The 26,736-nt window shown below is 44.5% G+C and overlaps 2 protein-coding genes and 1 long non-coding RNA gene across 10 annotated transcripts; 1 reads left to right on the top strand and 2 right to left on the bottom strand.

Moving 5' to 3' along the window:
- Positions 1-13: 13 nt before the first annotated feature.
- Positions 14-26,736, bottom strand: LOC6726867 (TBC1 domain family member 4). 8 transcript variants are annotated; one of them, XM_016176160.3, is made up of 10 exons: positions 26,590-26,736; positions 25,188-25,522; positions 15,059-15,517; positions 4,935-5,692; positions 4,694-4,855; positions 3,491-4,378; positions 3,293-3,435; positions 2,641-3,233; positions 2,014-2,583; positions 14-1,946 (listed from the first exon to the last, which is right to left on the bottom strand). In XM_016176160.3, exons 2-10 carry the CDS (start codon positions 25,305-25,307, stop codon positions 921-923), a joined length of 4,719 nt encoding a protein of 1,572 aa, XP_016033373.1. In that variant the 5' UTR covers positions 25,308-25,522; positions 26,590-26,736; the 3' UTR covers positions 14-920. The 8 variants fall into 8 exon arrangements, with proteins under 8 accessions (XP_016033373.1, XP_016033368.1, XP_016033369.1 ...); XM_016176155.3 differs by having other exon boundaries at positions 26,218-26,735; XM_016176156.3 differs by having other exon boundaries at positions 26,258-26,735.
- LOC123327252 lies at positions 13,391-15,049 on the bottom strand. The gene is made up of 3 exons (XR_006541858.1): positions 14,389-15,049; positions 14,272-14,305; positions 13,391-14,217 (listed from the first exon to the last, which is right to left on the bottom strand). It is a non-coding gene; the product is annotated as an uncharacterized LOC123327252 (long non-coding RNA).
- On the top strand, positions 19,467-21,185 carry LOC6726865 (serine/threonine-protein phosphatase 2A activator). Its single transcript, XM_002102231.4, has one exon. It carries the CDS (start codon positions 19,498-19,500, stop codon positions 20,776-20,778), a length of 1,281 nt encoding a protein of 426 aa, XP_002102267.1. The 5' UTR covers positions 19,467-19,497; the 3' UTR covers positions 20,779-21,185.

Here is a 26,736-nt window from a genome sequence, read left to right as displayed (position 1 = left end):
ATACACTTAAATATTTGATTAAATAATTTATGACTTTATTCTGTTTTCATGTAATTGTTGGTTTTACTCATATGCTAACACAAATCAGCTACACAAACTCAGGACGCCTGATAAAAACCGTCCAGCTAAGCAATTATTTAAGTACTTTACACAAAATCAATTATTATTTCCTTTGCTTGTATTTTTGTATTTTTTATAGTTGATAATCGCATATATATATATATATGTAAACAATCAATACAATCCAAGTACCATAATCATAAGCATAACGAAAGAGATTTCAGAAAGTTGTATCCTAGTCAAGAACAATGTACAAGCATCATCGCTTTATACATTAGGTATTTGCTTTTAGTTTACATTGCAAAGTGAAACCCTGCGTGAAATGTACAAATATAGGTAAACTAAAAATAACATTAAGAACTAATGGTCTAGAACTAAAGAAACACGAAAATCAACAAGTAAACTTCTAAGTAAATTCGTTAAATGTTATGTCAAAAGTAGGAGAAAACTTAAACAAACTACAGACTCATTAATGCCTTTTGATTTTCCTGTTTGGGGGTGTTGCCTAAGGTTATAAGCTTCGATTTTGATGCGGTAGCCAAATTTATAAAACCTTGAAAAAGCAGTATCCAATTTATTCCTATAAGCATTTCTATACTCGTCTAATTTTTTGGGGCATCAGTTTATAACGATTGCATAACTTGCGGAGCAATATCTATGGCAACATTTTGTGCGCACATCAACACATACACACAATTTTAAAACGAAGTTTAAGTTTGTATCTTATAGGTTGGGTTAATCGTATCTAAGCCGCAACAGAAGAGGTTATGAGTAGCGTTGGGTTTGAAAGCTGCCCGTTCTGCCGGCGGGCCTTAATCGCGGTAAAATCCGCGCAGCAGTTTCCCGATGAATCAGAACCGTTAGCTGCGGCCGGTGGTCGCAGTGGCCGCTGGCGGGGCCAGCTCCACGGGCACGGGAGCCACTCGCACCGCGGGCTCCGTGCTGGAAGGATGCTGTACTCCACCCAGCGGAATCGCACGCATGTGGTGCACCGGACGTATGGATTTGAGCTGCGTGGTGCCCTTGAAGCGCACATTCACATCGCCCCCGACCATGCTGAGCGGATGCATGGGCTGTGGCTCCTCGACATCATCCCGCGGCATTACAGCCATTGTCGTTGCGGGCGCCACCTCCTCCATGTGCTGCGGAGATGGTGCTGTGGTATTTGCCACGCCGTAACTTTGCCGCTGGGCCAGCGGGGAAAGGGCTGGGGGCGTTGTCCGATAGCCCATGCGGCTAAATATGCTTCCTCCGCTGCTGTTACTCGCCGTGCTGGGTGGGCTGAGAGGCGTGCCTACGCCGGAATCCACCTCCAAGGGACTTTTGATATTTGCTACGAACTTATCCACGTGCTCGGGCAGCTTCAGCTCATCCAGTTTTACTTGCATTACGGTCCGAGCGCTGGCATTGTCCAGCAGGCGATTGGGTCGCGAAGGTGGAGTCGGGGACACCGACTCACCGACATTAGATGACTGGACGCCGCCGTTGAGGCGATGCTGTTGCTGCTGCTGACGCAACTGTTCAAAAAAAGGTGTCTTCTCCTTCTTCTGCTTTTGTGGCGAACCAAGTTCGTCTCTTTCGGTCAGCTCTTCGAGCACCTTGAGTGGAAACCCCAAGTGACTGTTGACGGAAACGGATTTGCCGATCTTGCGTTCGGTGAATATGGGCTTGCGACGCTGGCGGTCCAAGTCGTCCAGCTGCTGGAGCATGCGCCGCACCTCGTTTGGCAGCTCCAGGTCGGGATTGTGTTCCACCAGTTGGCCAACGTAGCGACCGAGCGTTTGGATGGTTAGCTCCAGAGACTGAACTTGCGATTGCAGCGTGGTTATCTGAGCTTGCTGTGAGGATCGAGTCGTCTCCAGCTGAGCAATCGAAGATTGAGCAAACTACAGAGAATACAAATAAAACAATTAGTGTTCTTTTGCTAACTTAATGTAAGTTTTAAAACAATACCTGTAACTGCTGCTCCAGATGCTGATTCTGCGTCTTCTCCCTGTTCAGCATTTCTAGGTGATGGTTGGTGGTGGTAATCTCCTCCTGCAGCACATTGTACTCCACATTGTATTCGGCAAGCTGCTTTCCTATGTCCATGCTAAAGACCAGCTTCATAATCTGCTCCATGCAGGTGTGCTCCATCTTCGGGACGACGGTCTTCAGATAGTCCATAATCTCTTCGAAGTTATCCTTGGCCAGTAGTTGCTGCTTGTGCACGGAGAGCAGGGCAATGGCAAACTTAAAGATTACATCGGAGGATTCCAGGAAGAGCAGATCAAAGACGCGGGCCACGAAACCCAGCGGAAACTGTGAGCTAAAGACGGTGAGGATCCATGGAGCCGCATACAAAGTGGGCGAGACATCGTTCTGATCGAGCCACACGTACAGATCTGGCAGGTGATCCTTGACCAATCGGGAGAGCTGATACAGCTGCAGTTGAAACTTTTTCATGTCAGGCAGGTATTTTGTGCGCATATTACGACGGAACATCAAGTGCTTCAGCAGTTGAAATGCATTGGCTTCATCACACTGGAACAAACAATAATTGGTTAGTTTTCTTTATGGATTTCGATTGAGAAAACTCACATGCAGAAGTAAGACGCCGCAGATGAAGCCCAGACCCTGGCAGTACCCTAATTCCGGATCTAGAATGGAATACGCCTTCAGCAGGTTAAACAGCGACAACTGGCCGAGACCAAGCGGATCCTTGTAGAACTGGTGATTGGGAAACGTCCTGCCAAGATCGATGAAAATAGCATGCTGATGCTCAGTGAGGTGTTTCAGCAGCGTGTGATACGGTGTATTGAAGTTGGGGAATCGCTTTGTGTCCACCGGTGCCGTGTTCATGGAATGCTGCTCGGCCAGGAAGGTCCAGACATCGCCGCGCTTCGATCGCGGTACTCCGGTGCGAATGGCGTGGCCCAGGACCTTGGGATCCTTCTTGTTGCCTATCTGTGTGGAGTTGCGCTCGATGATCTGTTCCCATCGCTCGATTAGCTGCTTGTCGCAGGGCACAATCTCCTCGTAGTCCAGTTTAATGCGCTTTAGCTCGTTTTCATTCTGCCGCGCCTGCAACATGGCGTTCTCCGTCTCCATGCGGTTCAGCATTATAGTCTGCCGAATGGCAGTGCGCCACAGTTCCCTCAGCTCATCCGCATTCCGCTTTCCACGCTTGACCGCTATCAAATCAATGCATTATTAGTCATGAACAAAAGTGGAGGATATAGGGATAACATACGCTTTCGCATTGGCGACAGAAACTCGGTGGGCACCTCACTATCCAGACCCTTGGATGGTGTCACTACACTATTCAGTATGGCCTGACGCCAGGAGCCCTGATGGGTTTCCGCCTCTTTGGGACTGTTGCCCACCTTGATGAATCTTTCAAGTGAAAGATGTTAGTGTACTTCAACAGAACATAAAATTCTTTACTTACATATCCATCATGGGACTCTTCAGTTGCTCAGCTGTGGGCTTGCTGCTGGGACTTGCTCCCACCGTGTTCGATCGCGATCGGAAGCCCTCGGGAGGTGACTGGGTGCCCAGCGGTTCGGCGGATCCCTCCCTGATGTCCCTCAAGTTGTGCGACGGCACAGCAATGTCATCCTTGGAGGGCTTCCGCTTGAGGAGATTATCAAACGAGTTGGTAAGCGAGCGCTTGGCCTTCATGAATATGGTGCTGCCACCGAGATATTGGTTAAGGAACTCCGACCGATTCTCGGCGGTGTCGTGGACATGTCTCTGCTGTCTGGACTCGCAGTGCGCCCTGAGCAGCATCATGAGAAACTGATTTTGCTCGGCCACCGGAGAGTTGGTCTTCTCAGAGCCGCAGAACTTGGCCCACACAATCTCCTGCTCGTCGTCGCTCAAAGTCTCGATTCGGCGCAGGATCAGGGCCTGGGTCTTCTTCTCGGAAAGGCCTTCGACGTCAGTGCATAGTTTGTGGTACCAGAGCATCGGACAGTGCTCGCAGCTGAAGATTTGGGTATCCTGCTTCTTTTTCTGCTCCGCGCAGGTGTCAAAGGCCTGGGCAATGGCGGCCACTATGTCATCGCACACATGCTCCGACTGGCACTTGAACACGTAGCCAATGTAGCCATCGTTGTTCAGCTCCCGGCAGATGATGCCGAAGTGATCCAGCGACTTCTGGCCGTGCACGCAGCTGGCCACGTCCTTGAAGTCCTTGTAGAGCAGAACCTGCTTGCGATCGGGCGAGATGAGTCGGAGATCGCAACGGCCCACCAGGAACACCATCGTCCGGTTCTGCTCCACATACGGCGGAATGCAGCCCTGCGAGGCGGAGCGATCTCTCTGCTTGGGTATGCTAAAAAAATAGATGAGTTAGTTGATGGTTTGGAACATATTTCGGTGATTCAAGTTCTAAGTGCTTCAGGCGGTGACATGCAACTATAAAAGAAGGGAAGCGATGGGTGCTACTGGGCAAGCGAAACAAACGAAAAAGGATACACTATCGAGGGCTCGCAGGCAAAACTATTTTGGCATTCACTTCCCTGAGAGTCTTGATAGCCAATTAATTTAGCTTTGCAGACATCTTAAAGGAAAAGTTTTGGGAACAAAAACCAAGAAACGAAAACGAAAACGAACATGCGACGGGATTGCTGGCCTAGCTGCCACTTACTTATCCATCGCATAATTGGGATGCAGTTGACTGGGACCCGCAGAAGCGGAAGCGGTCCCAGTGCCCACACCCTGATCCCTGGGCGGCGTGGGCTGCTTGTTTACAATGACATTGGGCGCCTCCAGTTGGCTATTGGCTGCTGATGGCTGGGAGCCGTCGGAGCTTTGGGGTTTTCGGCAAGACGGAGAAGTTGTTGGTCGAAATGTCAGGGGAAAATGTAGTCGAATGACGGGATACTTACTGCTCCTTGTGGCCCAGTTCGATTTGACTCTGACCTCGCAGCAGCGGCCGTTTCTCCGGGGACTTGTTCTCCTTGTTGTCCTCCAGGGGTCGCGGGGCAGCTCCTTCCTCGGCGCCCGTCAGCTGTAGTTGCACCAAGGGCTTGGCCTGTGAATGCTGTGAATCGTCCTGCTCCTTGTGCTGCTCCTGCTCCTCCTCGTCCTCCTCCTTCAAATCGTGACTCTTGAGGGAGCTGCTGGGCTTCGCTTCGATGCCCACACCACCCTCACTGCTGAGAGACATCTTGCGGTTCTGGAGAAGTCTCAGGCGCTGGGCATCGTACGCCTTGAACTTGGGCAGGGCGTCGTCAATGAAGGTGTTGGGCACCCGCTTCTGGGACACCCGGATCTTGCCCACGTACATCACCTCGAAGAAGTGCGTGTGGTTCGGCGAGATGTCCGCTAGCAGGGAGAGATTGCTCTGGGCCGACGTGGACGTGGGAATGTTCACCGTGCCCGAGGAGCTACTCAGGCCATGGGTGTACGACTTGGAGGCCTTCATCTTAGAGCTGACTGGATTGGGGCTGGTGTCGTGCTGAGCATTGCGCATTGCCTCGCTCATCTTCAGATTCGTGGCGGGCGTGGCGTGGATTCCGTTCAGCGCTCCATTGGAGTTTCCGTGGCTGCCTCCACCACCGCCGATCAGCGTCTGCGGAATGCTGCCCACGGAACCTCCCAGCGTGTGGGCGGGGTCACGGATCTGGTGCATCAGCTCGGCCATCTGCAAAAGATTCGCATACGGAAACACCGGTTAGACACTCAGCTTTTATTGGTCTGGGATTTGAGGAGAGAGTTAAGAACGTGCATTCGCAACAGGAGCAAAAGTTAGTTCAATTTGATGGATGGCTCGATGTCCCGAAGTGTCCCTTCTGTCCCCCATTCATTCTTCCCCCCATGGAGTTTTACTACCCTTGAGTTTATGACCGTTTTTTGTGGTCCTCGCACTTAAGGGTCCTGGGAGATGCTTTTGATGTTTGGCAAGGAGCAAAGTTTGCCGGACATCCCCTCATAATTTCGGCTATGACCGCATCGTGACTGGGATAATGCAGCTTCACTGCGGTTTGGCTACATTCTTTTGACAGCTTTTTGGAAAATATAGGGGGAAGTATGAAGTTTATACGAGATTCATGAAAATTTAAGTCGTTTCGGGTGGATCAAGACGATGTCTCTAGTGCGCTTATGTTGTGCAGCTCCAAACAAAACAAAGAAGACCGAACAAATGTTTATGAATGCTTGAGATCTGCAATTTGCAAAATATCTGCAAAGCTCAAGTTATAAAGTTATCTTTTCACTTGAAAATAGCTGCAGAGCCCATTTCATTATTAATTAACTCACTAAAATAGAATTCTTAAGAATATTTTAAAAATAGAGACGATCACACTCAACTAAGGCATCAATCATTCGTGATAGCATGATTATCCATGGGTGAGGTGTATATCCTGGCACGCCCACAAAGGGAACACGGTGGAAATGCGAAGTACATACGGATGAGGGTCAGGCTCATGGGGCAATAAGTCACCCGCAAACCGAGATAAAACTGGGATACTTGGCGGTGACTCACGGTGAACATGTTCAGTGCTCATGCCGACGCAATGTCTGCCCGCAAGCTGCGGCATCATCGGATGCATCAGCTGCTCCCGGCGTGATGATGATGCACTGCCCGCTGGCCGGAGAGGAGGCTCTAGGGCGCTCCTTGGACGAGAGAGATCGGGCATTCCGCACGTCGTCCCAATTTTGCATTGAACGGGTGCCAGAAGTGATCTCGGCGGGTGCCAGCAAGCTAAAAGTCCAATGTCAACCCACTCCCGTCGGATGCAGCTGTCCGTCAGATGCGTTCGCGCACTCACACACACGCACATGTATGTATCTCGCAGATACATTAGTGTGGACCACAACTAATTGTCACTTATCGGCAATTTTGGGGCACAAAGTCGGACACACGACAAGAACAAATGAAAAAGTTATCTTCCTAAATTGATTTAAATTTTCATTCTAATTTTGGGACCCCCTCTTCTTCTTCCGCGTGATCAGTCGTTGGGCGAGTGATCGTGACGACATCTGCAGAACAAGTTGACCAATAGCCACATTTTGAATATATGTGTTGCGCTACAGCGGCGGTCACAATAATAGAACTAAATTAGCTAGCAAATTATATACTGCTTGGAGTATTAACATGAACTAACCATCGTAAGGAGTTTTGGATTGAATGATTCTTAAAGATATATAGACATGGATGAAAAGACAAAGTTTTGAACTGCAAATGTGATAAGTTTTCATTTATTTTGAACTACATAACCATTTCATTGAAGGTATAAAGCAAAGACTCCCACTTATTGGCTAATATAATGACCTCTGCTGTACATATAGCTTCTGATTTGTGCGGCACGCGTGTTTTTCAAAACGATCTGACAATATATGCATGGGTGTTTCCCTTTTTTATTATTATTGTTTAAGCAAAACAGAAAAAACGAACAGCACACACAAACAATGAAAACTGTTCGCAGGAATTCAATTCAACGTCACGTTCGCCTCACTTCGCGTTTCACTTGATGACTCTTCTGTCTGTTCCTTCATTTTTACGTGTTGCACTACTGCTGTTGTTGCATTGCTTTTTACTAGCAATGTGCATATAGATATAAGGCCGAATCGGAGGGGCCTAATCTTGCCGAGACTCAGAGCTATAGCCTCGCCAGGCAGCAGCGACGACAAAGTCAAATTACACGCGATTCGCACACAAAACGCACGCGTTTATAATCGCCAGCGATTTTATGGCTGTTTTTTGTGACCCAACTGTTTTGCATTGCACATGTCTTAATAATATTAACTTTAAAATGGGGTTAACACACAAGCGTTATAAGTAATAGTATTCAAATTGATATTATATAAATAAAAGGCATTCATAGAAAGTCTTTGTGGGTAACTATCTATCTACTTAAATTCTAAATAATAATTATAAGTAATAAGTGAATTTGGATAGCATGCAAATGTAAACCTTCGTCATTCAACCTTTATGTGGGTCAGCCCTAAAGAAATGGGATACCACTGTCAAATATTCCATGGAATACCATGGTTCCTACAGATTTTGTCACATGTCTGAACTACCATATTTAATGTTTCATGTCAGCGTTTTTGCACATGTCATCATGTATATGTGTTTTTGCCCATGTTTTTGCCGTCAGTTCGCTGTTATCGCCACACGTTAGCTGTTTTATGACTTTTTATGCAATTTGAAATTGCAAGTGCTCCTCCTGGTGAATCGCCACATGGACTGCGTTTGTTGAACCCAGTTCCTCCTGAAGGACGTATCAATTCAGCCACAATCGCCATGGCCAGCTCGTTACATCAAACTGACTTGTTTGCATTCCGTTTAGAGCGCTTTAAGGTCAAGACACACATGCATACGCGTTTCCCATTTCCCTGCCAATTGGTTCGATCCGGTTCGCTTTGTGGACATTAGTTCCGGCCCATTTGGGCACACAACGGTGTTTATTGTTATGTGTTTATCATCGACTAACCAAACAGCCCCAAAAGCGATGTGTATCTTGTGCTAATTCGTACTATATATGTATGTAGATATGTGTATGGGAAAACTACGCAAAATGAATTGCATTTTAAGTTTCGAAAGCTGGCGAAATGCTCGAGGTTAATAATACTTTATGGCATACTTTAGCATTCAGCTCGAATTGCGATTTAATTCCCTTGCTAAACCACTCGAAGCTCTAAGTTCATCGCAGATATTATTATATTATATTGCCCGGCAATTTGTGACCGGTTTCGAAAAGCCTCTAATTCAATTGAAATTGAAATTTCATTTAATTATATGCCCCTTCCTTCGTTAAAGGTAGCTTTTATCCAGAGTTTGTAGCGTAGTTAGCTAGATACCTAATCACCAGTTATCATTTAACATGTCTATCTAACTAATTGATATTTCATATTGTTGTATTTAGGCAACACACGCATTATATAAATTTTCAAAATTGTAAGGCAACTGCAGCCACTTTTTTTTGATCGGTTCACCCACTTGACACATAATTCCATTTTTTGCATTTTCCGCTCGAAACTTTTCACCCCTAGTGCGTTTTTTTTCAGCTCTCAAAACGGGTTTGTGCAACTTTTAACTTTTGATGCCCATCAAAAGTGAACAATCGACTCGGCTGAAAAGTTAAAGCCACCCAAAGTGTTTGTCCCAATGGCGGCGTCCTCTTGGACACCAGGGCCAATAAAGTCGCCATGGCCATGGTCAAGTGGCGCATAAAGGACGAATTTCGAAAAACTTTTCCTGGCGCCTACGGCGCAAACTGGGCTCCTGGGCACCACCCTACTCAGCCTTTTTTTTGGCATCCGCACGGAATTTAATTTGACACAAAATTGAAGACTACGGGGGTGCTGGGAAAAGCACTTTATATGGTAATCCGCTGAATAGAATATCCGAGGCATTTACATGGGAATTGTCTCTGGCCGTTTAAGTTTCAATAAGAGTCCAACGTGAGAGGTGAAAAGAAATGGCACAGCGAATTCATTCATTATTGACGAGATGGGAAGACCGTTTCAAGGGTAAATCAATTAGCATGGAAAAAACCAAGGGGCCGACTTCTAACTTGGCCTAAACGCTGCAATTAGTTGGAGAACAAAAGAACAAAGCAATCGCAGCGGTGCATGCATAACAAACCATTGCATAAGACGACAAACAAAAGGCAGGCAGCAAAGTAAACAGTACATAGAAACAAATTACACAAGCTCAGTAGCAGGCGGAAAATTGAAATTGAAATCAATTTAGCGGTTAGTGGTTCGATACGGAAAATACGGAATATACGGAATACTGGATCCCAATCTCTACGTACGGCCCGACTCTTGTTGAGCACCGATGCATCGCTGACGGAGGTGGTCAGGATGGTGTCCCGGTGGAACGGCACAGTGAACATCTTCAGATACTTTCCTATCCGCCGGATGCACTCTATGTGTGGTTCGCTTATCACAAACTTACTTTCGCAACTTTTCTCTTTTCACAGCTGCGGCTTCTTGTATCACAAATGTCTATTTGGAGCCTTGTACTTTGAGGTTTTGTACGACTATCACACGTTTTCCATGGTTGCTTTCGTTTTATCACAAGATAGCTCTGCTTGAGTAAGTTCTACATTCCAGAAGATCACAAACACATCTATTATTGAAATAATTTCTTTGAGATATAACCGATGTCACTGGTCGTTTATTTGCATTGAACACTTATTAATTTGTAGAGGTTTTAAAGGCGTTTGCTCTATCTATTTGGTATTTAGTGCGGATAGTATAGGATATATATATTCGACGACCGAAAGATCACGTAAATCGCCAGCGAACAGCTTTTACGACCGCTCGCGAGGCTCGTTTAGTGTGAAATGACCATCGAAACGCGGCGACAAATGCGAACGGAGCGATTCTCGCGACCAACGAAAGTATTTTCGAATTGCGAACGAGCATCTGCGATCGATCAGCTGTTAGAGGGATATATCATATACGATATTCTCCGATATAGAAGGGGTCAAAGTACTGCCTGCTGCGCTTGGCTGGCGATAAATCATTGTATCTCAACAGATTCCCAGAGCTGCACTTGCAGATACAACATATAGTATACCCTGTACCGATAGTAAGGTAGTGTGTCGTCTAAATAGCGCTATACGGTCATTTGTTTATCCGTCTATCTAATTGCCGCGTTAATTGACTTTGCTTGACTTGATTTCCGAGTTGTTTGCACTGGCACTTTGCAACTGTGCGATATTTAGGACATTGTTTCTTTTTGAGTGGAAAATGCTGAGATCACCTTATGTAAGTCAACTTCTTAGATACCGAAAAAAAGGAAACACAATTGGCTGGCTATGCCTGTCCAAGATTCTTCAATTAAGCGGCTAAAACCAACTACAGAATGGCCAAAACAGACAGAAATAAGCACAATTCTATATGATTTACACATGTGGGGATATATATATGTATATATGCCTTTCGATTTCGCTGGCGCGTTTTAGTAACTGATTTATTTTTGTTTTCGAAACGTTCTGTTTTTATTTGCCAATCACTTTCTGTTTTTTTTTTGTGCGCAAGTGTAAACAAGTTTACTTGCTGCCCATTTCACTAATTTCTTGTTGATTCGGTTATTATCGATGCTCCCCGTTTAATTAGGTGCGCATTGTTTTGTGGGTCTGTGGATATAGATTTCCATATGCCGGTTCTATACGTTTTTTGTGGGCAAAATCGCAAGCGGAGTGCGCACGCGATTCCATAGCCGTTCGTCAACTGATGACCAGTAATTCCCATATGAGAAGTGCGACTGACAATGCGGCTATATAGCGATATAGCGACATGCGCATGTGAAATCGAAATTGAAGAAAATATATGCGAGTGCTGCCGCGAGAGTCGAAAGAGAGAGAGAGAGAAAGCCAGCGAGAGAGATAGAGAGAGTGTGTCAAGCGGACCACAGGGCGCATACTTAATGTGGCAAACAAGATCATAAATTACAGACGTGCATTGGACAAGCGACCATGGTAAATACAACATATGCCGCGGAAATGACAAAGCGATTAGCCAAAATCGATGCCCAATATCAAAAGTGCGAATATATATAGTAAGGCATTATGCCTGTATTAACAAGGAATGTATCTTTTGATATTCGATAACTTTATGCAAAAGGGAAGCATACACATTGATCTTAGATTCATTGTTGTTTTTCATTTTTACGCTGTAACTCAACGAGTAAGTGCTGCAAGAATTTATTTCTGATTTTATATGCAATGTTTTTAAGCAAACAAAGTCATTTTTAATCGAGCTCAACGAAAAACATTAACGCAAGATATTAAACCAGATAAAAACCTAAAAAAGTATGAATAATGAATGAATATGAATAGTTGATAACTAAAATCAGACTTATAGGTTTGAAAAATATTTGCTTGTTTTGCAATTTTAGTTAGTAATATCTGTTATTATTCTATGACGCTCATAGTTTCAGAAAAATCAATAGATACTTATATAAAACCGAAATATGTCCTTTACCTATAGATAAATGAGAATAATAAACTGAAAGTGGGGGTTATTACCCTCCCTATATCTGCAGCAAACTAAAACCTGGCTGTAAAATCAATTTGGCGCTGCCACAAAGGACCAAGAACCGAGTGGCGGCCCAAACTAAAAACCAAGTGGTGGGGATGGGAATGGGACGGACTCCAATCTAATCATGGCATAAAAGGCTTCTTCTTCCTTCCCCGATGTGCGACAAATTGAATTTGTTCACCGGGCGGGCTTGCCAAGTTCCACTTCGCAAACGGAAGGAGGCAATATTTTGCATGCGATTCGAGGAAATAAAAGTGAAAGCCAATTATCTGCCGGCAGAGAGCGGCTTTCGGGGCAGGCGGATACTCTAAACGTTCAATATCGCTTTCAAAAGTTATCTAGTGCCAAAGTTTATTGCACAATGGTATGTGCACTTGTGTACTTTTAAGGCATTTTCAGTGCATTATGTGGACACCCCAATCCTTTGCTCTTCATGAGCATCAACATGACGATGTTTGAATGTTTGCCAGCTCCTCACTCGATTAGTTTCTTGTTAATCCAGCCGAGTTGTGCAGACGGCGAGGCAGAAGACCATGTTGATGGTCACGACCAGGACCAGTACCAAGACCGCCACTGACATTCGGCTCGAAGGACCATTTGCCGTCCTGTGGGAGCAAGGACAATAAGCTCGGTGCCTAAACGGGCGAATGGCAGCCCAGCGCCATGCGTCATTTAGCAAAGGACCCACCTGCTAATGATGCACAAGGACATTGCGCAGGTGGAGCGGACAAAGGCTTTAAATATTTACGAGCTTATGATGTGGTTTAAGTGCCGCCGAGGACCACATCTCCCCCACACTTGCCACTGCCCCCCGAAAGTATGCCACTGCCAACTCTTGGCGCCTCGCAATTAGCTGTATTTTTTTAGCATTTGCGTAATGGGTTCCCTTTTTGCTTTGAAAGCAGAAGGGTTTGCGGAGCAAAGCGCGTTTATCTCTGCGCCTAATGGCTTCAATTAGTGGCTCAATCGGCGAAACGATTGCCAGCAGGTTGACCACAGTGGGCCAATTATGTGGAAGTCTGGCTTTCTGCGTTCGCTTCACTTCATCTACTGCAGTAGCTTATTTTAGACGGAGATAGGGATTTAATTTAGTTGGTGTATTAATACAAGGTAAGTCGGGCAAAAACTGCTCATAAGTATGGGTTAGTTGATTAACAGAACTAGATAGCTATCAAGAAGATTCACTTACATAAGTGTAAGTCTTATAAACTCTATTGTAATAAATGTAAGCGTAAAAGCCAGCACTTTTATTAATGAAAACATAAAGCTATTGGAATTTTAATAAACTAGTTTAAATTCAATACCAAATGAAAGTCTAATATGTATTGATAATATCCACAATTAGAATATCGCACTTAAGTAAAGGAAAATTTAAATTTTAGATTTTCAAAGAGCGTGCATTTGAAAACTTAGCCGGGTATTTTAGAATCACATTAATACTTTGTTTATGGCGACCTGCATTGTTCTTTAACATGCCATCGAAATTTGTTGGGCGTTTAAGGCGACTGACCCAGATATTGTGAATCAAGCCAGCTGGAAACTGAGGCTTCAATAAACTCCAGGGCAACACCACCGCTCACACCAGCAACCAAAAAACTCGCTATCAACAATCAAGCCAAGTCAACATCACGGCCGAAACGCAGGGCTTAAAATGCTTTTGACATGCAATAAACCAACAACAGCTCTCGCGAAAAATTCTCTACCAATTACGATGAAATTAAGTGGAAACGCTCCATGGAGATTTAAAGCAAAGAGGCAAGAACACCAACCGAAAGCTTTAAAAATTTCTGACATTCATTTAACTTTAGAAGCAACAAATTGAGTTTGCTTTCGACTTACAGCACCAGCACTTTTGGCCAAAACTCGCATTTAAATTTTCACCCCATTGTTTGGCACCGAAGGGGCGTGACCGCTCCACTTGGAAAAGCGTAGAAGGGGATTTGTTCTTGGCCCGTTGGTGCGGAATTAACCTTTTGCGTGTATGTGGCAGAAGGTCATGTGAAGCAGTCCTAGTTAAGTGTAATGCTCCTTTCGGCCAGCTCTCTTCTTGGCCTAACTGCTTTAATTAGAAATGCAAACGGAAGTCAATTTATGGCGTGCTGGGCTCAGACATCAGGGTAAACTCATGCTCGATAAGGTCTATTTCCAATGGACTCGAAGAAGGAGGCCCTATGAATGGAGCTATCTTTGGGTGAATTTAAGGTGCTTTATGCAGTAACTCACTCATAAATTAAGGGTAAATGCACTTGGGACAGATCTATAAGGGAGGATTACAGGGTATCAGTAACAAATGGTTATTGCAATCAGAATGGAGAGTACTGAGAAAAGGAAACCTCTTACTATATTAGACACGTAGAAGCAAATGGTTGAGGACCAACTAAAACAAATTAGTTAAATAGTTTAAAAAGGAAAACTTCTATTGGTAAATGCCGAAATATTTCATTTAGTTTAAAAGGTTGCTAGACACCTAAAGTTTGAAAGGTAATACAAATATAAATTGAATAGAAATGAATAGAAATATTATTTAAGAAACAAAGAGTGGAATTGAGCAACGTTGTAGGTAACCCCTTCGTGCATTTTAACCAACTTAACCTGCGAGAGCAATTAGAATTATGCCACATTTGTGCAACCCGAGGCAGTCGCTCGTTAGGCATCCAAATTTATTATGGTGGCTGCTAAAGCCGCAAAATCCTTTTGGGGCATTTCCTGCACGTTCTCTGCCATATAATCCAAGCAGTTTTTATGTGGAAACTATTGTGTGGCAAGTTTTCTAAACATTTCCATACGAGAGCGTTTCAAAAGGCCACAAACTGTCCGCACACACACATTCGTGATGCTCGGTTCAGTTCACTTTCCCCTCAAAATGGCAGAGATTGTGAGATTGTGGGAAAAGCAAATGCCGGAGGACAGACAACTGACACAATGTCGACTAAAACTGTCGACAACTTTTCCCATCCGTCTTCTGGCCGGGAGCAGGAATTAGGGATCTGGATTGGGGGCCTTCACTTACCTCCTCGACGGCCTCGCACTCGAACAGATAGATGTGCAGCAGCGGGTCCTTGGGATCCTTCAGCAAGTAGACCAGTCCGGTTATGGGTCCCTGGAACTCCATGAAGTTCTGCGGCTGCTCCGCGGATGCCTCCGCCGACTGCTGCAACTGCAGCTGATAAGCACACGCCGCGCTGGAGGAGAGCGAGCCGTACGACGTGGATGCGGTCAGTGTGTGGCGCAGTCCGTTTCCGGTCAGCGAGCTGCTGGCTCCGCCGGCCATCGAGGATGCGCCTGCCGAGGAGGACGACGCCTGGCCACCGCTCGACTTCAGTTGCAGGAAGCCGTTGCCAATGCTCTTCGCCTGCGGCTTGTGGATGATGCGGCACATGCCGACGATATGCTTCAGGGGATGGCTGAACTGCAGCTCAAAGTCCGAGTTGTACGACTCCAGGATGCCATGTTCGATGCCCACCGACAACTGCAAGGAAGGATTTGGATGAGTTTAAGATTGATGTCATACTTAAATATTTAATTGGATTAGTTACCCTAAGAAGAGATGGCATGTATGGTATATAGTTTAAGGTTTATGACTATTATTTACTCTTATTAGCAACATAGTGATTCCTAACAATTCTCTGCTTAAAATAACGATTTATTTTTTAGCAAAACTAATCCCGATTGTGTAGTATCATAATCCTGAGCAACGGGCAATGTACAATGGGGATAACTGCACGTTGTTCATAATTCGCTAGAATGTTTCCACTACGCGAAGCAGATTAACAATATTAAATTCCTTTTAATCAGTTTACATACTTGCATGCACAAGGAGAAAGGGATGGCGCGCAATGAGAGCGGGACGGCTGGAGGAAACGCGCATTGGTGACAACGAGGACAACGACAACATGACATGCCTGCCAACATGGCGGCTGCTCCATTTCCGGCCCCGGCGCACTTCCGCCTCCTACTCATTTGCCTTCTTTTCGCTTTGCCGTTTTTCGCTCTGTTCTTGGCCCTTTTTTATGCTAACAACTAAAGCCCGGTAACTAGGGAGTGTCGACACTATGAGCCGAATGGTTTCTCTAGCGGGAATGGGGCGACTGGGGGCGGAAATTGGGTTGTGCCCACTGTTGGGTGTGTCGTTGTTGTGGCTGCCTTGGTGCTGTTGTAGTTGTAGTGGTAGCTGTAGTTGGCAGAAAGCAGGTCGTTGTGTTTTTTAGCCCCATTGGGACGGCATTTCTCGTTTCCCCACAAGTTTGCTGTTGTCAAAGGTTTTGCAAATAGGAAAAATTGAAATATATAACACACATACATACACACGTCAGTTCCAGGCTGCGAGAATTTCTAAATTAAAACGTTGTAATGTGAAAAATGCCGTAATGTATAATTAATTAAAGCCAAACTGCTGCTACTGAACAATCTTGTTAATGATAGCTCAGAGACTTTCATTTCGCCAATTGCAAGCATCTCACAAAAAGCAAAAGCAATCAACCTTCAGAAAGGGTGAACAAATGAAGGCGTTCATTATCGCCTGGAAACGGAAACTTTTCCTTCGCAAATTAAATTAAAATCAAAGCAAAGTTTTGCCCAGGTTCGAGAGTGTGTGGGCGTGCCCATGAGATGGGCGTTAACTCAGCCAACTAAAAAAGAACGGAAAACTTTTTAGCCGAGTCAGGGAATAACAAAACAGGATAAGTTGAACTTATCCTGAAACTAATGCGCCCTTTTAGGGTCTCTAACAGATGAACAATTTATTGATTTTTTAATTTTACTTTTGTGTTTTTAATAGGATGTCTAGATAATTAATAAAAAAAAGTTAAATACGTTTTAGCTGCGTGCTTCGACTATCAGATACCCCTTACGAAGCTAAAGTAAGTGCGAGAGAGAAGAAGCTATACAAGCAGGATTTTTCAAGTATAGTTCCACTGCAATAACAAGCAGTATACTGCTTTAAAGATTGCAGACGAGCTACTTTTCTTGCTATCCTTTCAATAAATTTTGACTTTCTAGCGCGCGGAAAGATATTGGTAAGCTAAACAAACAATTAACACAATTTCCAACCAAACTAGCACACCCTTTTAGTTTACTGTTTAGTTTTAAAGTTCGTAGATCATTAAAACTGAGTTAAGAAAGAACGCCTTTTGATGTTGCACTGTAACTTGCAATTAGTAAGGAGGGTCTTGACTTGGTAAGAGCTCAACTTTTTGTTAAAGCACCCATCCATTTAATTCAAATTAAAAGGAAAATACCTAACGTACGACCAGAGTTAAAAGCTAGTCGTTCACCCCCGGCATGACATTTTAAATTTAATTAATTTCCTTTGACACTTGACGAAGGATTCGTGCTGTCCATCACAGGCAATGCCACTCTTCGTTTATTGAGTATCGAATTGAGGGCCTTGCAAAGGCTTTGTTGTCAGGTAAATTGTAATTTTAAAATAGAATAGCCTTTCTACCATTAAGCTTTTATATCAAATGGGTTTTAAATTGTATTCACTCGGCTACCTTGGAAAATATCTTTTAGATGCCATTTTAATAATAATTAGTAGGTAAAATTTACAACATAATGGAAGTCTTCAGACTTTGGCCCACTATTCTCTTTTCTCCTTTTGAAAAGCGAAAGCATCGCTCATACTTATAATTTTTTTTCCTAGTTGTCCATTATTATTATGTTGTCTATTCTTCTTTTCGAATTGTTTTCCCAAATTGTTGTGGCACACTGCGTATACGTAATCTGTTCACTGGCTGAAACAATTGACTGCTTGACCTCTTTTGGCCACTCTTTTTCCCCTTTCTTCGCGATTCCTAATTGGAATCAAGTCTCATACTTGATGCAGTCACGTTCCCAGGTGCATTTACTTTCGAGCCGAGCAGTGTAAATGCACGCTAGGGTGGACCAATTGTTGATGAAGAATTCAAAAGTACAGTGTGGTGGTATTTCTTTAACGATGTATGTACATGATAAATAATGCAAACATAATGGTGAATAAAAATGAACAAACTATTGCAAGTTCTTTTTTTTAATTGTATCGCTCTATGGTCCACCCACACATATGCAAATTTGCATTCTCACCTGACGTCTTTTCCACCCATTTTGCTGCACGCATATTCATTTGCTTTGAAGTGCAGTTAGCGTCATGTCAAAAACAGCTGGGGAGTGAAATTACTGTTTTTGCATTTGCATTTGCCTTTGCACGTTGTTGTTGCATTTGCCCGTTTGTTGTTGTCATTAGAATCGCTGCCAGGAGCAGAAGTCGCGTGTTTTTGCCCAGTGATTTATACGTTTTAACTGTTTTTCCATTACATTTGCGTGCCCCAGCTGCTGTTCGCTGTTGTTTTTGTTGTTGATGTGGTGACTGTTGCCTAATAAATTGTCTACAATTGTTCATTGCACTGCTTCACGTTGTTGTTGTTGTTGTGAACGTTGGCGCAGCTTAGCATTATAATTAGCTTTAACTGCAGTAACTGTTGTTCTGCTGTTGTTACTTACTGACGTCTTAATAACGAGTCGCCAGCTCTGAAATATGGCCCCAACTATCCACGGGGTCATTCCAAAGAATGAGGGTCGGCTTATATAAGGGGGGCAACTCTATCCGCACCTTATTATTTAGCGTAAGTGGTTATTAAAAAGGTTCCATGTTCTGGCTAAGGGATGGTTAAACTTCCCCCTATCATATTTATCACAATAGCTGTGTCCTACTGAGCGTATTTTATAGATTTTTTTATACCCGTTACTCTCAGAGTGAAAGGGTATACTAGATTCGTTGAAAATTATGTAAGAGGTAGAAGGAACCGTTACGTATGTTACATACATATATAAGGTATATTATTTATCAGCATAAATAACCGAGTCCATCTAGACATGTCCGTCCAAGAGAACGCCTAGATCTCAGGATCTATAATAGACGCAAACTGCGAAAAAACTTTCACACCCACACTTTCAAAACATGTTTTGATTTTTACGTTATATTATTTGACGTGCTAATCAACATCAACATTTTGGCCACTCCCCTTCTAGCGCCCAAATTTGTATGTTTTATTATTTTTCCCCCAATTTCTTTTGATATGATAGAAAATATATCGAACATCTTCTAACCGTGTAAGGGGTATCTGATAGCCGGGGAACTTTTCTATAGCGATCGCTCTTGTTTTTAATTTATTATGAACATCCAATTCTTTTCGTTATTATTGCAAAATAATTTGCTTATTTGTTTGAGTAAAACGATTATTCAAAATGGACAACACAGTTCAAGTTTATATTTCGCTTTAGTTACTTTAAATAAATATCAATATAAATAAAAACGACATCAAGGAGTTTTAAAATTGAGTTGAATATTCCGCCTAAATATGTTAAATAGGTTATAGTTTTGTGAGGCTATTGAAATAGTGGCTATAGCACTTGATTTTCAAGCAATTGCCAACCAACAACCAACACAAATACAGACTGTAGACACTCAAGGAGATGGAGCCGCAGAGTGAGGTGAATCCCAAGCGGGTGGCCGCCTTCTTCCGGAGAAGCAACTTAGGACCCGTGTGCCGGGTGCAGTCCAGCTCGGACATAGAATCCTGGCTAGTCTCAAGGGCGTACTTTACACTAATCACGTACTTGAACGATGTGAGCGCCGAGATACAGGGAATCCGGAACACGGACTTCTTTCCCATCAGTAAGAACATCAAGCGACTGACGACCATCTTCGACCAGCTGGACTCCATGATTGCGACCAATGCTCCGGCGCCGTTGGTGCCAGGTGCGAGTATGGATTCACGGAGCAAGAGCTACAGACGCTGGGCGCACGTCATGCTAAGGGACATATACCAGATTGTGGAGAAGGCGGTGCCCTCCAGCAAGTGCAGGCACGTCAATGAGCTGGGCGTGTATTTATCGGGCTCCTTTGGCAGTTCCGCCAAAATCGAGTACGGAACCGGGCACGAGCTGAGCTTCCTGTTCTTCATGTGCGCCCTTTTCAAGGCCGAGATCCTCGATAAGGAAGAGGACCTGGCCGCCTCGGCTTTGGTTCTATTCGATCGCTACCTGCAGTTCGTGCGCCGCCTGCAGGTAACCTATTCGGTGAACTCGTCCAACTGGCATGGTGGATACTCGCTGGATAAGTTTCAGTTTGTGCCATTCATTTGGGGATTCGCACAGTTGTGCCACGAGGCACCTTTCTCCCCGAAAAAGATGCTGGACGAGGACACCGTTGCCAAGTACAGGGGCGCGTACATGCTGATCGATTGTGTGGGCCACATGGCAACCACCAACATCGGCACCTTTGCCCGCCACTCCAGCCAGCTGTGGAGTCTGGCCGCCCTGTCCTCGTGGACGAAGATCCATCGCAGTCTGATGTTCATGTACATGGAGGACATCCTTATGGACGTTGACAACCTGAATGCCCTGCGCTTTGGTGAACTGATGTCCTTCGAGGAGGACAAATCTGGCCGGCATCTGGACAGCGCTCGTATGGGAGTGAAGTCTCCGCTGCGCCGACAGAAGGCGGAGGATCAGGACGACCAGGACCAGGACCAAGACCTTACTTCGAGAAGCGGCACCCCCTCCATTTCCAGGTCGGAGCAGAACGAAAGTGCCAGGAAGAAGGCCAAAGTGGAGGAGCCCTCCAGCGACTGCATGTCCAACAGTGGCCTCTCCCTGGGCAGCGAATGCTCATCTCTCAGCGGCGTGAATGTCCATCTGCCCACCTGGTTGGATGATTGTACGGCCACCAGCAGGAACGCGTTTGAAAATTAGCTGTTTTGTGATTGGTGCAATATCTAAATATTCAAAATCAAATGCTCTATCACACTCAATTGTTCGTTTGCAAAGTATCTGTTTGTCAGTAACTATAAGTAGATTTATCCAATAGTAAACAAAATACCAAAATGAAGAAATATTCCAGCTTCGTGTAATGCGAAGATGATGTGTGTCATCTGCACGAATATCCGGAAACGACTTCAGCAATCTGCAATGTGCAGCATGACAGCATGACAGCATGGCAACGACGTCAAGAGACCGCAGATGGCATACATGGGTCCAAAGATCAGCAGACCACGAAACCGACTTCCATCATGCGAGGCAAAACAGCAGCCAACTGGAATGCAGTGGCTTGGCTATGTGGCACAGGCTGAGGGTGTATCCGCCAGGAATATAACGCATACGCCGCGTGAGCCACGGAAGAGCTCGAGGACAGCGGGCTGGCGATGGCGATGGCGATGACGATGAAGTGCGAAGGCATTTATGCCACTGCAGAGGAGAAACCACTCTGGTTTGGTGGAGGGAGGGAGGGAGTGACGCGACTCAAGTGACTCGACCAAAAGCGGATTACCAACGCGACTTGAGTGACTTCCCGAGCAGGAGGCGGCAAAGCAGCTAGAGTGGCAACAATTGAAGCGGCGGCAACAGCAGCAGCAATAACAGCGCCGCAGCAGCGGCGTGTTGGGAAAATGGAAATGAAAATGAAACAAGCAGCGTATTGATTTTTCCTCTTCAGCCCCATCGCTTAACTCAACTCCCTGGCGTTGTGACGTCAATGGGCCACCAGCACGCGCCAACATCGCAAGGGGATGGAACTCGGAGGGGGGAACAATCGGGAGGCCCACTACCTGAAATCCTTGGCAGGCCTCATTCGTGCTAACCAAATGTATCGGAGGGGAATGCTCTGGGTGAAACAGGCGGGCATCCCTCACATTGTTTGTGGATTAGAAGTCCCTCATTCACGGTAAGTACATACGTTGGAGCCACGATGTTGGCCAAGTGGGGGAATATAGTTCAATTCAAACGATTTACAAAAATACAGAATCATTTTCATGATATTTAGTTTAAGTACAAGAAGAAGATCTTTGGCCAGTCAAAACGTTAGAACCATTTAAAATCAGCCAATATATAATGAAACCAACTATGATATGCAAAACATGTTCATATATGCTAACATATTAAGCTTGAAGATATAGATTTTCAGATCTACTAAACTCGTATTTCTTATTAGGGGGAATATAGTTCAGGCGATTGCATAAGTTTCAAATAGATAGCTGTCAATCTGACAACACAAAAGATTGATTATTTATGTGACTGGTAAGTACGAGTATCATATCGAAAATAAGTTTACATACCTTATAGGCTATACAAGTTATATTTCACTGCGTTACAAACTTCAAAGAGTTCTAAAGTATCTTTATTTTTCTGATTGCTTTCTTGGGAAATATTAATAGCTACAATCAATCTAATTTATATAAAATAATTCTTATCAACGTACTATCTAAATGGGTTCAACAAATATCATAGTTAATGACTAGCAACTAACAACTATATTTGTTTTATATCCAAGAATAGTTTTCCATTTAACACTCTCTTGGGGAAAACTCCAGTCAACTGACATAAATCTTCTTTGCAAATTGGAAGACAAATTCGAGGCTTCCAAGATGTTATCCCAAAATATTATAGAAAACGTGCACTCAAATGGAGTTACATTTTCCCTTTGCAGGCGCTGCCAGAGTTGACAAAAATGTAAAAGTTGCGTGACGCCGCCAAAGTGGGCGCACTTTCTTTCTGTTTTCCACGCCTGTGGGTGGGCGTGGCGCGACGAACCGGCTCGGCCATCCATTCAACCAAGAAGCTTGTTATAATTTTCATGCGCTATTTAACATAATAAAGCAATAAGCCGCCGCACCACGCCGCTGAGGAGGAGAGTCGGAAAGAGGAGGCAAGCATTTCATTTATGCCACTCGCGCCGTCTCTTTTGCTCCGTTTGTGTGTTGGTTTTGTGTCAACTTAATGCAAAAACAGGGGGAGGGGTAAAACTAGCAACTATAATAAACAAGTGTGCAGGCTTAAGTAAATATTTAAATAAGGGAATACGAGGCAAACTGCGGTACTGCGGACTGTTCCACTCCCGAGTAGTGGCTGGAGCACTTGGAGCACTGATGCTAAGTGGATTACCAGAGCTGGATGGATGAATGTCGCAGGACTCGCAGGACTAATGGTTTGTGAAACTGATATGCCGTCCTGGGACGGAAAATGAGCAAGGAACGAAGGATAAGGCGCGAGCTGGGTGACGTACTATCAATTTGGATGGCGCTTCTAGGACTAAAGACTGAACATCAGACTAGACTGACTACTAAAATACTTTGATATAAACAAATCATTTAATAAATACACCATTCTGTGTTCTTAAAAAGTTCATTAGAACTAGCTAAGTTTCAAATATTCAATTACTCCCCAAATAGCACAAATATTGTATATGTAATGTGACTAATATTGCTTTGCATCATATAAAAGTTACATATTACAGTCTAGCTTGGATTTTGAGATTCAGTGCAGTTTCCACGCATTTTAATCTTCAAATTTTTGATAACCATCCCTACCCATGAAAGAAATCTACTGTATGGGAAAGCACAATATTTCTAACCCACAACTTAAGAGGATTACAAAGGTATCCTGCGTACCAGAGATTTGCTTAAACTCTTTATTGCCCCTCCTAAGTACTGGAATACAAACGGACACCTCAATACACGTGCAAGGATACTCCCACGATAATTTCACAGTACCCACCAAGCTTATCCCAAGTTATACTTATAACAATGCGAATCTCCCTGGGCAGCTTCAAGCCAAGTAGTTTTGTCTTGAAGTGATTGCGCAAGCTTCTTGAGGCCAGTCGAGCCCGCCAGGCACATTCAATGAGCATCAACAACAATCGCCAGATTCCGGCTGTGATGCCCCCACAGATCCTTGGGGCCATGGTCGCAGCACGTAGAAGGGCTTCGTTTAATGCCCCACCTGGGCGAAGGAACCCGAAAGAGGGACTCACACGCCAACGAAACCAAAACGGGCAAATAAGGTGTCCTTGTCCCAAAAGTTGTTTGCTTAGGATTCGCACTTTGCACAGGGAAAAAAGTGCAGAAGCAGTTTTCAAATCAAATTCGACAGTTGCAGAAATTCGTTCAGTTTCCACTTTAAATAACACAATTTGTCCACAATTTATGCGAATTACATTCATATTTTCTTAGTGTTCTCAGTAAGATGTCAAGTTACATATGTACTTTTGATGTTACTATCCATCCTCGGCAGATTTCCCAAACATTTTCCAACGTACTGCCCTCGGAAAGGAAGGAAGGCAGGTCACCCAAACCCGCTGATGACTGGCTAATTGCGGACTTGCTAAAATGAATTTCCCTGCTTCTAATAATATTACCCAAGGGGCCGGGAAGAAGGGGTTGTGATGAGGATGGGGGGCACGGTCGACTTGTTGTCGCACGTGTTCAACGCGGCGTATGCTTAATCTGTTTGGGTTACACCTGCGGACGGCGGGGGCGTTCCTCCACTTGGCTCCACTGGGCCCCCAGTTGTTTCTTTCCGTTGCGTTCGTCATCGGTTATCTGGGTGCTATTTATAGGGCCTGAGCACCCGATGAGCGGCTGCCGATGGGTCACTAATCGCAGTAATTATCCTTTATGGAGCACAAACTTATTAATTAAATTCGGTTCGCTATTTTGCCAGCATCTCTCACTTGGCACATAATTGATTTACCCAGCCGTAATAATGGCAAATTGCCTTTAATTGTTTTCGCCAAGGGCTGCCAAAGTATGAGGTGAATGGCTGTCATGTGCGATCTGTGTACTGCACTCCGTGTTTGATTGGATTAACGAGAAATGTGTTCTTGTGGGCGGGAGGGGACTTAAATCAAATCAAATTCAATATCTTCATCTATGAAATTGATTATTTCGAACTCCTATTGCAGGCTGTGTCCTCATCTGAGTATCTTATCAATTTGATTTCAAGTGAGCATTCCTTGAAGTTGAATTAACTGCTGAGCCAATAAAAAAGTTAATTGTTGCAATGGTAATATTAATACTTAAAAATATTGCTATATTCCAATTTGGTTCATATGGAGTCAAATGTTAAGTATTTGATTTGGTGACATGCTAATGTTGTTTATAAATTTAATTGCTGTTAAATTACTGCTCCCCAAAGTCCATTTATATTTAATTTGTCTGGGTATATAGCTTAATTTTTAATAATACTGCCAGAGCAAGCAATCAATTGTTATTATAAATCAAATTGTTTTAGAGCCTCCTATTAAAATGCTCGCTCCGCAGCTATTAGCCCAATTAGTTTCTAAGCCAAAGTAGAGTTATTTATTTAATAATAATATATTTAATATTTACCTTCGTGTAGCTCTCCGTGGACCTGATATCGTTGATGGTCCACGGCAGCATGGAGGCGGAATAGCGCGGATCCACGGATGCACTGCCGCGGAAAGTCAGCGATACGAGGCGCGTTTTCATCTTCACTGTTTCGGTTTCTGTTTCTGTTTCAGTTGCAATATTGACTTTGATTTAATTTCGAGTGTGGCTTATGCGTGTGTACTTTCGCCGAACGATAAACTGTTAAAATTGCTGGCCAAATTGAGTTGCGGCCCATTTATTTACTTTGCATTTTATTGGCCGCTTTGCAAATTGCTCTTTAATCGTTTTTGTATATGTTTTCCTGTCGTAGCGTGCTGCAGTCCAGGATCGAATCAATATTTAATGGCGACCGCGTTTCCACATTCCCAGGCGGAAGGGAGTCGCTGATGGAATTCTGGCTTCGTGCGCCCCATGAGTCACCCCAAAAAGGGGGCGGCAAAGCGGGCGGATAGTGCGGAAAATGGGCAAGTGGGAAAATGGGTAAGAAAATGGGAGCATGGGCAGCCGGGGCGCTGGAGCGGACAATGACCACCTGACTGCGCTTCCTGCGGGAAGGTCTCGAGGAGCGGAGGAGCATCCGAGAAATTACTATCAATATTGATTTTTATTCGCAGCCAGTGCCGTCTTTGTTTTTCACATATTCATGGCTCACACATTCGCAAAAATGCACAGTGCGCGCTCGCTACAGTGAACTTGCAAGCAAAAGTAGCTTCTCAAGAGAAAATTTGTTTAACTACAGTGGTAAAAATAGTAAGACTTTAGTTTAACACTAAATTCACAGTAACATTAAGGCACCAGTGTAAGGACTCTCAAAAAACGTACTTTCCTGGTGGCATGTTTCTTTTATCGAGCGCACACTGTGTTTTTTTCTTTGCCTTAGAAAGGATGGGGGGGAAAGGGGAGAGCCAGGAGGAGAAGGAGGAGGAAGAGGACGAGCCACCACCAGCAGACAGACTGCGAAAAAATAGACGGCAGTCACCCCAATGTCGGAATTTACTTTTGCACTAACTTGGCACTTTTAACTTTCTACTTTCTAAGGTTTCCACTACCTTTTCGCCGCCCCTCGCCACACACACACTCACACACCCGCCGTTACGCGACACACACACACACACACACGGATGGTGGCGTGCGATTTGCAACAATAAATACTGATTTTGGCGATTGGTGCGCCCGAAAACACGTTGAAATGCCACCAAATTCCGCTGAGCACTGAAAGTCGAGTTCCTGCCGCTTCTCCAATTCGCGATGCCTAGCATTTCTCTACGTCTCGTCCTTCGTCCTGGCGCCCGATAACTCGCGATTGCTGCGCGTGCGCGTGCTGCCAGCCAAGTGGGTTGTCAGCATAGGCGATGAAATTATAGCCGCAATCGGCCCTTACAAAACTGGTGCGCAAATCTTGCGGCAACACATTTCAATTTGCGCTTTTTCGTGGCCGCCGTCGAAAGTCAAACAAATGCGCGTCTTTTCGTTCCGATTCGCCGAACAGCTGATTGTCAGCTGCTTCTTCTTCTTCGAGTGCCAGTCA

Source organism: Drosophila simulans, chromosome 3R (assembly GCF_016746395.2).
Source record: "Drosophila simulans strain w501 chromosome 3R, Prin_Dsim_3.1, whole genome shotgun sequence".
Taxonomy (NCBI): domain Eukaryota; kingdom Metazoa; phylum Arthropoda; class Insecta; order Diptera; family Drosophilidae; genus Drosophila; species Drosophila simulans.
Note: the sequence above shows the minus strand (reverse complement) of the source record. Positions and strands in the feature narration are given on the sequence as shown.